Source organism: Somniosus microcephalus, chromosome 12, assembly GCF_052327205.1.
Source record: "Somniosus microcephalus isolate GS21.2 chromosome 12, FLI_Smic_1.0, whole genome shotgun sequence".
NCBI lineage: Eukaryota > Metazoa > Chordata > Chondrichthyes > Squaliformes > Somniosidae > Somniosus > Somniosus microcephalus.
The window spans coordinates 167,101,560-167,116,294 of record NC_140998.1 but is presented as its reverse complement, the minus strand read 5'-3'; the positions used below and the strand labels follow the sequence as shown (position 1 = coordinate 167,116,294).

Genomic DNA, 14,735 nt, shown 5'->3' with positions numbered 1-14,735 from the left:
ACAACCCTCTCATTAATCTAGTGAACCTTCATTGCACCACCTCTAAGGCAAATATATCCTTCCTTAGATAAGGAGACCAAAACTGTGCACAGTGCTCCAGGTGTGGTTTCACCAAAGCCCTGTACAATTGTAGCAAGACTTCCTTACTCTTGTACTCCAACCCCCTTGCAATAATATTTGATAATGATTCTGCTGTTCCATTTAAAGCTCCTCTAGACCCATCTTTTGTTTCTTTACTTGTCCCATTACCATCCCCTTTGCCTTGCAGCAGCATCCCTTTTGTCATTTAATCATCCCTGCCTTCCGCCCTATCACAGACCTCCCCCTTTCCCTGCCTCTGTACTTGCTTAAAACCTGTTACATCTCTAACTTTTTCCAGTTCTGACAAAAGGTCATCGATCTGAAAGGTTAACTCTGTTTCTCTCTCCACAGATACTGCCTGACCTGCTGAGTAATTCCAGCATTTTCTGTTTATTTGAGTTACTTCACTGTCTGACTTACTCTACAACCGCCTGGTCGACTTGTCGGCTGAACAATCATACTCTTGCCGCACAAAAAGATTTTGGCTTTTTGAGTACCCTGAACTTTAAAACGTCCACGTTACATTATTGCACAAGAAATTTTCAACAAAAAAAGTCTGCCACATGTTTTTTTTCCCCTCTAATGTCTTTTGGTAGGGGAGCATAAAAGTAAGGAAAATAGTGCCAGGCTATATATTACTTCAATATTTCAATATGCAGTAGCATTCTATGCATTTATTTCTTGAATGGGCCCTTTGTGAAGTGCCTTGGGATGTTTTTATATATATATAAGTGCAACTTGTTGATGATAGAATCTCACAGCACAGAAGGAGGCCATTTGGCCCATCGAACCTGTGCCTGCTCTGTGAAAGAGCTAGCCAATTAGTCTCGCTCCCCTGCTCTTTCCTCATAGCCCTGTGAATTTTTCCTTTTCAAGTATTTATCCAATTCCCTTTTGCAAGTTACTATTGAACCTGCTTCCACCTCCCTTTCAGGCAGAGCGTTCCAGATCACAACAACTCACTGTTTTTATAAAAAAAAAAAAAAAAAAAATTCTCCTGATCTCTCCACCTGGTTCTTTTGCCCATTATCTTAAATCTGTACAAAAGCAAAATACTGCGGATACTGGAAATCTGAACTAAAAACAGAAAATGCTGGAAATACTCAGCAGGTCAGGCAGCATCTGTGGAGAGATGAAAGGTCATCGACCTGAAAGGTTAACTCTGTTTCTCTCTCCACAGATGCTGCCTGACCTGCTGAGTATTTCCAGCATTTTCTGTTTTTATCTTGAATCTGTACCCACTCGGTTACAAAATTTTCCTTAATTATTTTTGAAACAATCCTTTTGAGTAGTGATTGTGGTAATGGTAGGGACAGCTTGGTGTCCATTCTGTGTATTCTAGTTAGTAAAAGAGCAAGATAATCAAATCCTTCAGCAGAGCATGTGAATTTGTAGGAAAAAGAAACGTGCAGTAAGCTTTATAAACCCATCTGTTTTTGATAAATCAACCCTTCCTAAAGTGTTTTTCAATTCTCCACCATCATTACAGTGGTGTTCCCCAGGGGTCGGTACTAGGACCACTGCTTTTCTTGATATATATTAATGACTTGGACGTGGGTGTACAGGGCACAATTTCAAAATTTGCTGATGACACAGAACTTGGAAGTATAGCGAACAGTGAGAAGGATAGTGATAGACTTCAAGAGGACATAGACAGGCTGGTTGAATGGGCGGACCCGTGGGAAATTAAATTTAATGCAGAAAGTGCGAAGGGATACATTTTGGTAGAAAGAATAAGGAAAGGAAATATAAACTAAAGGGGGTGCATGAACAGAGACCTAGGGGTACATGTGCACAAATTGTTGAAGGTGACAAGGCAGGGTGAGAAAGCAGTTACAAAAGTTTACGGGATCCTGGGCTTCATGAATAGAGGTATAGAGTACAAAAATGTGGAAATTATGATGAACCTGTATAAAACACTGGTTCGGTCTCAACTGGAGCATACGTGTTCGACCTGTGAACCCCTTCCTTTAAGGGAACGGAAGTTCCGGTTTCCCGCGCATGCGCAGTGCATGCATGAAACCAGCACTTTCGTTGGGCCTACGCGTGAGTACCCAGCGCGTACGCACCCATATGGACCCGAAGTTCTGGCCCAATATAGAGAGAAACTGTTCCCATTGGCAGAAGGGTCGAGAACCAGTGGATACAGATTTAAGGTGATTGGCAGACATGAGGAAAAACATTTTTACTCAGCGAGTGGTTAGGATCTGGAATGCACTGCCTGAAAGGGTGGTGGAGGCGGACTCAATCGTGGCTTTCAAAAGGGAGTTGGCTAAGTACCTGAAGGAAAAAAAATTGCAGGGCTACGGGGAAATGGCGGAGGAGTGGGACTAGCTGAAGTGCTCTTGCAGAGAGCTGGCACGGGCTCGACGGGACGAATGACTTTCTTCCGTGCTGTAACCATTCTATGATTCTGTATTTGCCCCTCAAATCCATTTATAATATCTGCTCCAATGGCCTTTTTTGGCAACTTTTTCCACAAGTCTGAGTGGAATCATTTCCATCAGACTTCTCTCATTTTTCCTGACTTTCTAAATTCTGTTTGGGTGTACTGTTTCTCAGAGTGTGAATTCTGGAATCCAGAGTCAGTGACTACAAAGAGGCAGAAATAATTCACCTGTAGTGATTAGAATTTCCGACTGCCACTTTACTGAATGCAGTTTTCTTATGGAGTGCCAACAGTAATAAACTAACTCCTTTCTGCATAGTCATGATGGTAATTTAACACATTGGAGTACCAGTGGTAGGGTACAAATTCACACTTGCAATTTCTACTTGTTTTTTTCCTTACGCCTCTGAGAACCACCTTGGTCTATTTTTCTAAGTTAAAGACATTATTTAAATGAAAGTTGTAGGCTACTGATCTCTAACAACAAGTGAAGTGACAAAGTAAGTTGATTTACAAGAAGTAAGTTGATTTGTATTTTAACCTCTCTCCTGTTTAATGAATTTCTGAGTTGGAGCCATGGTGGATCTATGTGACTCCTAGTGTTGGTACATAGAATCATTGGCACAGATCTAGGAGTTGGTCATCTGTCCAACCTTTGAGCTTGCAAATGGTGCATGATAAAGACAGAGAATGTAGCTAGCCATTGCTCCTCTACCCTTTACGGTATTTTATTAGCAAGAAATAAAAAGATGATGGGTCAATGGCAAAAGTTTTACCTCTTTAGAGATACTGATGGAACGGCTATGTAACTCCAGCATTTTCTGTTTTTCTTATTTAATTACCACTTTTTGTCCTACAGTTTTACTAGTTTTTATGGATTAACAATACTCTCCTGAATTAGTGCATGGAAAATTGATGAAAATCAAAAGTGCTTATACAGCAATTGTATTTTTGACCTCTCTCTTGGAGACTTTTGTATTAATGGTAATTTCAGTATATTTTGTTTTCCAATTATTTAGATCCAAGTTGCTTCAGCAGTCGTCAGTCTTGGACCCAACCACACTCACTAAATGCCAGTATGGAAGATCCTTTAGCGTTCCCTCAGACAGTATCGCTGTATGTGCTGATGTAAGCAAAGTTTCCCATAGAAACCAGTTGGATGTGTTGGCTCAGCTGTACTCTGCTTGTATCTCTGGTAAGTGAATAAGTTTAAGGTAATTGGCAAAAGAACCAGAGGGGAGATGAGAATTTTTTTTTTTTTTTTTTTTTTTTTTTTTTTTTTTTATACACAATGAGTTATGATCTGGACTGCTCTGCCTGAATGGGTGGTGGAAGGTAGTGACTTGCAAAAGGGAACTGGATAAATACTTGCAGGGCTGTCTGGACCAATTGGATAGCTCTTTCAAAGTGCCACCATGTGCTGAATGGCCTCTTTCTGTGCTGTACAATTCTATGATTCTTAGTGTATTGCTATGTGTACAACACAACTGATGTAATAGTTAAACAGAACTGTGCTGATTCATGCATTTTTGAAAGTCAATTTTAATTTAATATATGATGGTGAAATGTTGTGTACTGGTATGTTTATCTTATCTGGTAGAAGAATATTCTGATTCCCATCAAATAAAAATTCTGGTTGCAGGACTAGTTTCAGTGTATTTGAAATGCCTGGTGACTCCCTTTGTGGAAGACTATTTACTTTGGATTCTGTAGGAAGTGTGTACACTCTTCATTCACATTTTGCCCTAGTGCTATAGTTGAGGTTGGGACTCACCAGTCGGGGGAATTTGTGGGAGACTATTTTATGATATCCGGATGAAGCAAACCAAAAACGAAACTGTTGCCCCCCCCACCCCCCAAAAGCTGGTCACTTGGGTGCGCGCTCCTTCCTTTTGTCCTCTTTCAAAGGACTTGGCCTTCCGAGACTTTTCTTTATGTCCAGTGTTAAGATTGTAACTAATTTGCACACTGGCCGTTCTGGCAACTTTTGAACTTTAGTCCTCTGGACTCGAGTCCAAAGGTTTACTGATGCCAGGACTCCAGAATCTTAAGTTAGTGGGTCGTTTTCCCGGGTGGTTCACAATCCTGTGCGTGGATTACATTAGGTAGGGAAAAATATTCATGCAGGGATTCAGCGTTTTGCTGGCAATAAAGTGACCTTTAACCAAGTGTGGAGAGGTCCATGGTGCAGACTGCCTGGGGGCTGCATGGAGATGGGAAGACAGCTGAGAGGCAACCAAATGTAAACAACTAATGTTATATTCTTCTAATTCTAGAGAATTTAGTGCCAAACATTTTTTTGGAGCTGTTCTTTATACTGCAGTTGTTGACGTCCCGGGGAGGAGCATCAACAGATGATTTGGAAGATGAGGTGGAATATGCCACTGAGGTAAAAGGTAAGAGTTACCCAATGGGGAGCTGTAACAACATCTATAGTCCAATTTTGAGGTTCAAACCAAATACAAGGTGTGTGATACAAGCAGTGCAATGGAATAGAAGGAAGGAAAGAAAGAAAGAACAAACTTGCATTTATTTAGCACAACAGCAAAATACTGCGGATGCTGGAAATCCGAAATAACAACAGAAAATTCTGGAATCACTCAGCAGGTCAGGCAGCATCCGTGGAGAGAGAAAAAACAGAGTTAACGTTTCAGGTTGATGACCCTTCGTCAGAACAGAACAGTGTTTCTCTCTCCATGGATGCTGCCTGACCTGCTGAGTGATTCCAGAATTTTCTGTTCTTGCATTTATATAGTGTAATTCACGACCTCGGGACTTCCCACGCGCTTTACAACCAATGAAGTACTTTTTGAAGTGTCACTGTTGTAATGTAGGAAATGCGGCAGCCAAGTTGCCCACAGTAACTCCCACAAACTGCAATGTGTTAATGACCAGATAATCATTGGGATGCAAATAATACAATGGAATACAGTTGAACAGAGGAGGATTGAAAGCCTTGTGTAAGTGAGCAAAATGCCAGAATTACAATTTTAGAACCACGTGTACCAACAAAAATACCTCAGTAAGATCCTGTGTGAAAATCAGTAGAGACCCACATGCATACATACAAAATTCATACATCTGAAGACATCAAGGAGGAGCTGAGTCAACTTGCCATCAGAGTGCTATCTCTGAATTCACAGGAGGGCATGCATTGAAAGGAAGTTGTCGCAAACAGTTGCTGGTTTTGTAGCTGCCAATTACCACCATGTCCGCCCACCCCACTCCAATAAAGGAAGTAATTCAAATCTGAGACTGTCGCCCATGATTAGAGTGCGTGTAGGGCAGGCCAAGGAGTCACTTGTCAACTACAAGTAATGAATACACAGGCCATTAAACACTTAGCCGTCCAACTCTCAGACAGTTTGCCTGTCACCCTGTCAGTGTGGCTAAATTGGGCAGGAGGTCTTTTTGGGAACAGCATCTGATCCTATGAAGGGAGGCGTAATTTGTTTAAATAGAAAAGATACTGGAGTCAGAGCACAAACATAATTTTCTCCGATTAAATTCTAAGTCAACCAAGGTTCCAGATACAGATGTAATCCTCGCAGTAACATTCCAGTACAGCCAGATCATAGGGCAGTTACTGAAGATTGGAGAAAGCTGCTGACTGCCGTAGGCTTTTTGATGTGCCAACTCTGGGAACGGCAGGAAGATTGTCGGAGTTAACCCAGAGGCAAAATAATAACACTTAGAATTTATTCAAAAATTATTTAGGTGCTGCTGTGGAAAAATGTTTATCTAATTCTGCTTTTTAAGACTTGCTTTTTCACATATTGCCTCATCATTTGAGCCCTTTAAGGAAATCTTAATACTGTACTTGACCAAAATGACTGCTTTCCCCAAAACAACAAAATATATTTGACAACCTTGTATTTACTCTTTCCCGTCCCCAATAGTGCTGGGAATATTTTGGTGTGTGTTCCCTTTTTTTGTTTTCTTCTCCAATTCCCTTGTGCTCTGCACCATTCCTTAGATGACAAGCAGCCAGTCCTCCACCTATACTGGTCTGGAGGCAGGAGCTGGGAAGTAGATGAGAGCAGTCTGACTTCCTTTCCTGAAGGATGCGCCTTTGCCTGTACAACGTATCTAGCAATTACAACCTCATTTCTGCACAAGCTATATACTGAAGTCTTTTGACAAGACTTCATTCTGTCTGCTTAATCTAGTGCATCTAGGAACAGGAGTAGGCTATTCAGCCCTTGGAGCATGTCAGCCATTCAATTAGATCATGGCTGATTTGTACCTGATTAACAGCGTCAGCTGTGGCTCAGTGGGTAGCACACTCGTCTCTCTAAGTTGGAAGGTTGTGGGTTCAAGCCCCACTCTAGAGACTTGAGCACATAATCCAGGTTGACACTTCAGTGCAGTACTGAGGGAGTGCTGCACTGTCTGAGGTGACGTCTTTTCGATGAGATGTTAAACCGAGGCCCTGTCTGCCCCCTCTGGTGGAAATCAAAGATCCTATGGCACTACTTGTGGAAGAGCAGGGGAGTTCTCCCCAGTGTCCTTTTTTCTTCACCTCAACTGGCTTTTATAGTTTCTATGCCTAAATGTAAAATTAATTTATTTTTCAGATGTGGAAAGGCAGTACTTTAGAAGTGTGCACAATTGCATCTATTTTGCAGTCAGAGTTCTGGAAACGCAGTTCACGTGAGTTTTGTTCCCCCGTTATTGAACTTGCACGGTTTTATTATTGAAGCTACAAGTACAAATGGATAAGATTTACCTTGGCAGCATCTGTCGCGGTAACTTTTGTAGTCAGCTTGTTCCTAACCGTGGACTCGCCAGGGAGAAGGGAAAGGAAAAAAGTGTTCATTATCAAGGACAGGTGTTTGTTGAGAGGTAATCTGCGAATCCAGCCTTTCTCCAAAGACTGAAGCTCCTTGTTGAATGTATGTGCACATTGATGTTCCGAGAACAATTAATTATTGGGCTTGAATGGTGCAGTGGGTAGCTCACTGTCCTTTTAACTTTGTACGTCTGTGTCTGTATTGTTCTTGATGCTAAAACCGCCTGTAATTCTGCAACGAACTAGCAGCCTTGCTCAAAGAGGCCTAAGGGATGGTTTGTATGGAGAAATTAAAGGGAAGCTCACAGTGGTGTATTGCGAGTGAAAAGCTTTTCCGAGGTGGGGGTTAAGACAAGTTGTTTGTGGCAAGTGCAGAGAGTGCTTTGGCCCTTGCTGTGTCGGATGTTGGTGCTTAGGTCTAAAGTGGATAAGTATTCCAGTTCCAGGGCTTAAAGTTTCCACAGATCTTCCCCACAGATCGTCAAATGCCCAGTGTGAAACAGAACTGTACAAACCAGGGAGGTCTAAAATTGTACAGCTCCCTGATGGCTCCATTGTCAGTAGGCCAGTATGGACTGGACTGCACAAGGAGGGAAACAGAGATCCGGTCCTTGCTGAGTTAGCTGATGTCAGCTGAGGGAGTGATGGGGCTAGAGAAGACAAAGAAGAAAAAAGCCAGAGTACCTACCCCCAGTTGTTAACCAATGAAAGCCATGCGTGTTGATGTTGAGGGCTCTGGGCTTGAACTTAGGATGATGCCCCCCACAGTTGAATTGCCCACTGATACAGCAATCAAGTGGCTATTCAAGTGCGTATCAGAGAAGAGCTGGCGCCTGTATGGCATAAGTTGTGAGAGGAAGTTTTTAAGAAAAACCTGATCTATCAGCTGGAATAATGTGGATCGCATTCCCTCAATTAAATTAAATTATTTTTTGTTTTACTTTTTGTAGGATAATTTCTTATTTAGATAAGGGGACTATAAGGCTTCTTAGTGAGAATGACCGACTTGGTATGTTCTCTGCTTCATTACGTGATCAGTTGACCCGTGCCAACGAGGTCAGTACTGCCCAGGTGAGATAACGTACACTTACCTTTACTGCTGTAGGTTGTGGTAACCTCAATTCCATTTTTTTAATCAGCTGTTTACTTAAGTTTTTCCATTAAGTGGATTTCTTAGTGACTGACATTCTTCCTTTATTAATTACCATGAGATTATAGCTGCAGTTTACTGCCTCCCAGTTTTAGAATCTAGCCTTAGTATTGCCCCTCCAGCTGTAGCTCTACCTTGGTTTTGCGGATGAATTTTTGGTAAAGGATCCATCCCGGAAGAGCTTGCAGTCCTATGGCCTGCATGGTGCCATAATCTGAGTGTGTTTGGAAGTGGAGAACCAATTTGTTCATCGTTGCCATTTTGATTAAGTTTTCCCGCTATCTTCCCAAACCCATCGCTTATGGGAGTATTACGTACCATCTGCAAGATGCACTGTAGCAACTCGCCAAGGATTCTTCAGCAGCACCTCCCAAATCCACGACCTCTTCCACCTAGAAGGACAAGGGCAGCAGGCGCATAGGAACACCACCACCTCCAAGTTCCCCTCCAAGTCACACACCATCCTGTCTTGGAAATATATCGTCGTTCCTTCATAGTCGCTGGGTCAAAATCCTGGAACTCCCTCCCTAACAGCACTGTGGGAGTATCTTCACCACACGGACTGCAGCGGTTCAAGAAGGCGGCTCACCGCCACCTTCTCGAGGGCAATTAGGGATGGGCAATAAATGCTGGCCTTGTCAGCGACACCCACATCCCAGGAACGAATTTAAAAAAAAAAGAGGAGGCCATTCAGCCCCTCAAACCTGTTCTGCCATTCAGTTAGATCGTGGCTGATCTGTATCTTAACTCCATCTACCCACCTTGGTTCTGTAACCCTTAATATCCTTACCCAACAAAAATCTATCAACCTCACTTTTGAAATTTTCAATTGACCCCCCAGCCTTAACAGCTTTTTTGGGAGAGGGTTCTAGATTTCCACCACCCTTTGTGTGAAGAATTGCTTCCTGACATCACCCCTCAACAGCCTCGCTCTAATTTCAAAGTTCTGGACACCCTCACTAGAGTGCTTCTCTCTACCTACCCTATCAAATCCATTATACATAAACACCTCCATTAGATCACTCCTTAATCTTCTATATTCAAGGGAATATGCAACCTGTCCTCATAACTTAACCCTTTTAGCCCCGGTATCATTCTGGTGAGTCTGCGCTGCACTCCTCCAAGGCCTATATATCCTTCCTGAGGTGTGGTGTCCAGAGCTGGGAATATTTTGATGGGGTCTAACCAGAGCTCTGTACAGCTGTAATAATTAACTTTACACCCCTTTGTATTCCATCCCTCTCGAGGTAAAGACCAACATTCCATTAGCCTTTTTAATGAATCACCTGTTCCTGCTTCTAAATCCCATCCTCACATCTTTGTATGATCTTCCCTTTTAGCATCCCTTTCCCTCACAGATGTAACTTCTCTCTGGTTGGTAGCTGCCAGGTTATGGTCTTGAAGTATAAATGAACACTTAAAAACTTGGTCATCTAATAGGCTTGTGTTTGGTTATCCAAATATCGGACCAAAAACCTGATTAACCTCATGGGATTTCACTGTCACCGTGTTGCTATGGAGTATCCAATCGCTCAGCTTTACAGCCGAGCGCTGTGTTAGTCACACATGTGACCTTTCAGGGTTTTATATTCCTTCTGTCCCCTCTGGAAGTTGTAATTATGGGTTTTAAGGTGCACCTACAGCTGAGTACAGTGGAGGACCGTGCAAATGCTGACCAGTTGGGGAAAGTGAGTTGGTTTTGTTGAACATTGAATTCTCATTGCTGGAGTGCACTGCCAGTGTGTGTGATTGTTGAGTTCTTGGCTGAAATAGTATGTGAAGTGTGCATCTTGCTGCAAACATCTGTGATGATCCTCTTTCTCCCCAACCTCCCAACGAAATATTAAATGATGAAAGTCCACATTTTAGATTGTGACGCCCTGCCCACAATGTGGTTTACCTTCACTAAAGAACAGCCATGATATTTCAGTGTTAACTGCTTCTTTTCCAGGTATCACTCACTCTCCCTTCAGTCATACAGTCTGTTCCATTCGAGCCTGAAACTGACAATCGATCAAATTTTACCAGTGACAGAGCCTTTCAGAATTTCAAGAAGCAAAGGTACAGAGCCTGTTCTGACAAAAGGTCATCGACCTGAAATGTTAACGCTGTTTCTCTCTTCGCAGATGCTGCCTGACCTGCTGAGTATCGCCAGCATTTTCTGTTTTATTTCAGATTTCTAGCATTTGCAGTATTTTCTTTTTGTATTAAGGTACAGAGCCTGTTTTGTTATTATAAATATAATGCAAACATAGTAGCAGGAGTTAGGCCATGCAGCCCCTTGAGCCTGTTCCACATTCAATTAGATCATGGCTGATCTATTCAGACAGATGGGTAATGCCTATTAACTAGCTTTAATGCTTAGAAAGAAAGACACCTTTCACAACCTCAGGACGTTGTAATGTAGGAAACGCGACAGTCAATTTGCACAAAGCAAGGTCCCACTAACAGCAATGTGATCATGACCAGATAATCTGTTTTAGTGATATTGATTGAATAAATATATGGACACGGGAGAACTCCCATCTCTTCTAAATAGTGCCATGTGATCTTTTGCGTCCACCTGAGAGGGCAGACGGGGCCTCAGTTTAACATTTCATCCGAAAGACAGCATCTCCAACAGTGCAGTACTCCCTCAGCACTGCACTGAAGTGTCAGCCTGGATTTTTGTGCTCAAGTTTCTGGAGTGTGACTTGAACCCACAACCTTCTGACTCAGAGGTGCAAGTGCTACCAACCGAGTGTGGGAACCCACTGTATTGAGTCATTATGCGGGTGCTACCTGATTCCATTTCACAAGTTCCCCATGGAGCAGTCACCTCCACTGTCATATCCAGTTGTTGTAGCTGGGTTAGATGAGCACTTGGGAGTATATACCCATTATCCCTACACTCTGTCTCTTACCTCCTAACCAATTCCCTACCCATGTCAATTTCACGTGCTTTTGCTAACAGTCTTGTGTGGAACCTCAGTTAATGCCTTCTGGAAGTCCACATAAATAACATCCATAGACACTGCCTTAAAAAATGCCAAAAACCCCTCCAAACGGCTCTAGGTGCAATAGAGCCTCATTTAATAAAGCATGAAGCTCCATTCAGTGTGAATTTGGAAGGCCATAATTAAATATTAATGGCTGCCTGGTAGCTATTTTCAAATACTGAGTTGAAGGTGACTCCCCATCGGATAAATAGCTAATCTAATGTACCGCAAACCAGTGCCTATTTAGAAAAGAAGTTAAAATGAATCCAACCATTGTTGCAAAGTGATTAATCTTCTCACTGATTGCTTTGTGCAAGTGAAAGGTTCTAAAAACATGGCTTATGAAAATGCAACTCTTTATCCTGCAGTAGTATTACAAAGAATTGCATGGAATCTGCAGCAAAGAAACAAGCCCTTTGTCCCAAATGGTCTATGCCGGCGTTTATGCTCCACACGAGCCTCCTCCCACCTCTCTTCATTTATCGCTAACAGCATACCCTTCTATTCCTTTTTCCCTCATCTAGCTTCTTAATTTAGCTTCCCCTTAAATGCATCTATGCTATTCGCCTCAACTACTTGTGGTAGCAAGTTCCACATTCTAACCACTCTTTAGGTAAAGAAGTTTCTTCTGAATTCCCTATTGGATTTATTAGTGACTATCTTGTATTTATGATGCTTGGTTCTGGTCTCCCAGACAAGTGGAAACATCTTCTCTGTGTGTACTTTATCAAACCCCTTCATAATTTTAAAGACCTCTATTAGGTCACCCCTCTGCCTTCTATTTCAACATTAAAATTAAATCTTTGCAGTTTTATGTTCGCAATGTACTACACAATTTGAAGTTTTTGTTTCTATACATTTATGTACTCGTAAATTATAAGTCAAATTTAGACTACTTTTTGTCAAGGTTTAATGAAAGAAAAGTGATGTTTTAAGGTGCAATCGTCCTACAATGCAAGCACTGATTGAAGAGCAGTATCCATTCACTATTTTCCAGAGATGTCTTTTACGAATTGCTGCGTGAGTGGGAGGACAAGCATACAAATCCTGGTTGGGAGTTTGAGAGAGCACTGGGTCTTCGAATCAGGTATGGCCGCCTTCTCTTCTGTTACCATTCTTGGGTTGGAAAGGAGATCAGGAACAGAAAACTGTTCGCTGCATATTCTGGTACACCCATGGGGGGGAAACAAAAAGAATTGTCAAGTGAGCTTTTTTGTAATCCAGTTTTGGACATGTAGCTACTGCAAAACAAATTGGTATTAAATGTTTCATTGTTCAGTTACTGGGTGGATAAATGTTTAGGCTCACCAGGAGCAGAGAATTGCAGGAGAGGAGTGGCACACCAGAGGGCAATGTTCTGTCTGAGCTGCTTCTGCTTCCTAAAGAAGTCTCAGTCATGCTGTTCCGTTCCATAAATCCTGTGTTTATTGGAGTCGTATATATATATCTTGGAAATTTGTTAAGTACGACAGGGACACTACTGTACCAGCTCCTATTCAGACTTTCATTCAATGAGTCAGTTGCTTTGAACATCTCCTGTACTGTCAAAAGCTAAGCTGTGCCTCAAATGTCCTGTTAGAGGCTGCATTGAGGTATGAGGAGAGGAGCACATGAAACTGGCTGGATTTTCAGAAGTGTTTGAAGGACTCTGCTTCCAACTATTGTCCCTTTCAGTGGTGTTCCCCAGGGGTCGCTATTGTGACCACAGCTCTTTCTGATATATATTAATGACCTGGACTTGGGTATATTAGGGGGCATAATTTCAGTTTGCAGTTGAGTCGGGGGACATGGCTGAGGTACTAAATGAGTACTTTGCATCTGTCTTCACTAGAGAAGAGGATGCTGCCAATATAACAGTAAAGGAGGAGGCAGTAGCGATATTGGATAGGATAAAAATAGATAGAGGATGGAGTTAAAATATCGGCAGTCCTCAAAGTAGAAAAGTCACCCAGTCCGGATGGGATGTATCCAAGGTTGCTGAGGGAAGCAAGGGTGGAAATTGCGGAGGCTCTGGCCACAATCTTCCAATCCTCCTTGGATATGGGGGTGGTGCCAGAGGACTGGAGGATTGCAAATGTAACAGCCCTGTTTAAAAATAATGGGGAGAGGGATAAACTCGACAACTACAGACCAGTCAGCATAATGTTGGTGGTGGGGAAACCTTTAGAGACAATAATCGGGGACAAAATTAAATGGCATTTGGAAAAGTATGGGTTAGTTAGTGAAAGCACGGATTTGTTAAAGGCAAATTGTGTTTGACTAACTTGATTAAGTTCTTTGATGTAACAGAGAGGGTTGATGTATATATGGACTTCAAGGTTATTACACAAGATTAGGGCTCATGGGGTTGGGGGTAATATAGTAGCATGGATAGAGGATTGGTTAATGGACAGAAAACAGAGAGTAGGGATAAACTGATCTTTTTCAGGTTGGCAGGCTGTAACTAGTGGGGTGTCGCAAAGATCAGTGTTGGGACCTCAGCTATTTACAATCTATATTAATGACCTAGATGAAGGGGCCGAGTGTAATGTATCCAGGTTTGCTGCTGATGTACAGCTAGGTGGGACAGTAAGCTGTGAGGAGAACACAGAGTCTGCAAAGGGATATAGATAGACTAAGTGAGTGGGCAGTAAGGTGGCAGATGGAGTATAATGTGGGGAAATGTGAGGTTATTCACTTTGGTAGGAAGAATAGAAAAACAGGATATTTTTAAATGGTGAGAAACTTTCAAATGTTGGTGTTCAGAGAGATTTAGGTGCCCTCATGCAAGAAACACAGAAAGCTAGCATGCAGGTACAGCAAGCAGTAAGGAAGGCAAATGGCATGTTGGCCTTTATTGTAAGGGGGTTGGAATATAAGAGTAAGGAAGTCTTGCTACAGTTGTACAGGGCCTTGGTGAAACCACACCTGGAGTATTGTGCACAGTTTTGGTCTCTTTATCTAAGGAAGGATATACTTGCCTTGGAGGTGGTGCAACGAAGGTTCACTCGATTGATTCCTGGGATGAGAGGGCTCTATGATGAGAGATTGTGTAGAATGGGCCTATACTCTCTGGAGTTTAGAAGAATGAGAGGTGATCTCATTGAAACATACAAGACTCTGAAGGGGATTGACAGGGTAGATGCTGAGAGGTTGTTTCCCCTGGCTGGAGAGTCTAGAACTAGGGGGCATAGTCTCAGGATAAGGGGTCGGCCATTTAAGACTGAGATGAGGAGGAATTTCTTCACTCAGAGGTTTGTGAATCTTTGGAATTCTCTGCCCCAGAGGGCTGTGGATGCTGAGTCCTCGAGTATATTCAAGGCTGGGATAGATAGATTTTTGGACTCTAGGGGAATCAAGGGATAT

At 42.3% G+C, this 14,735-nt stretch overlaps 1 protein-coding gene across 1 annotated transcript in view; it reads left to right on the top strand.

Annotated features, from left to right (window-relative positions):
- The window catches only part of cdan1 (codanin 1), a 101,115-nt gene that overhangs the window by 17,483 nt on the left and 68,897 nt on the right, over positions 1-14,735 (top strand). Inside the window, exons 4-9 of the mRNA XM_086003793.1 lie at positions 3,490-3,665; positions 4,747-4,866; positions 7,048-7,123; positions 8,213-8,333; positions 10,364-10,473; positions 12,388-12,477. Of these exons, the coding sequence (XP_085859919.1) occupies positions 3,490-3,665; positions 4,747-4,866; positions 7,048-7,123; positions 8,213-8,333; positions 10,364-10,473; positions 12,388-12,477 (693 nt within the window). The remainder of the gene's footprint in view (positions 1-3,489; positions 3,666-4,746; positions 4,867-7,047; positions 7,124-8,212; positions 8,334-10,363; positions 10,474-12,387; positions 12,478-14,735) is intronic.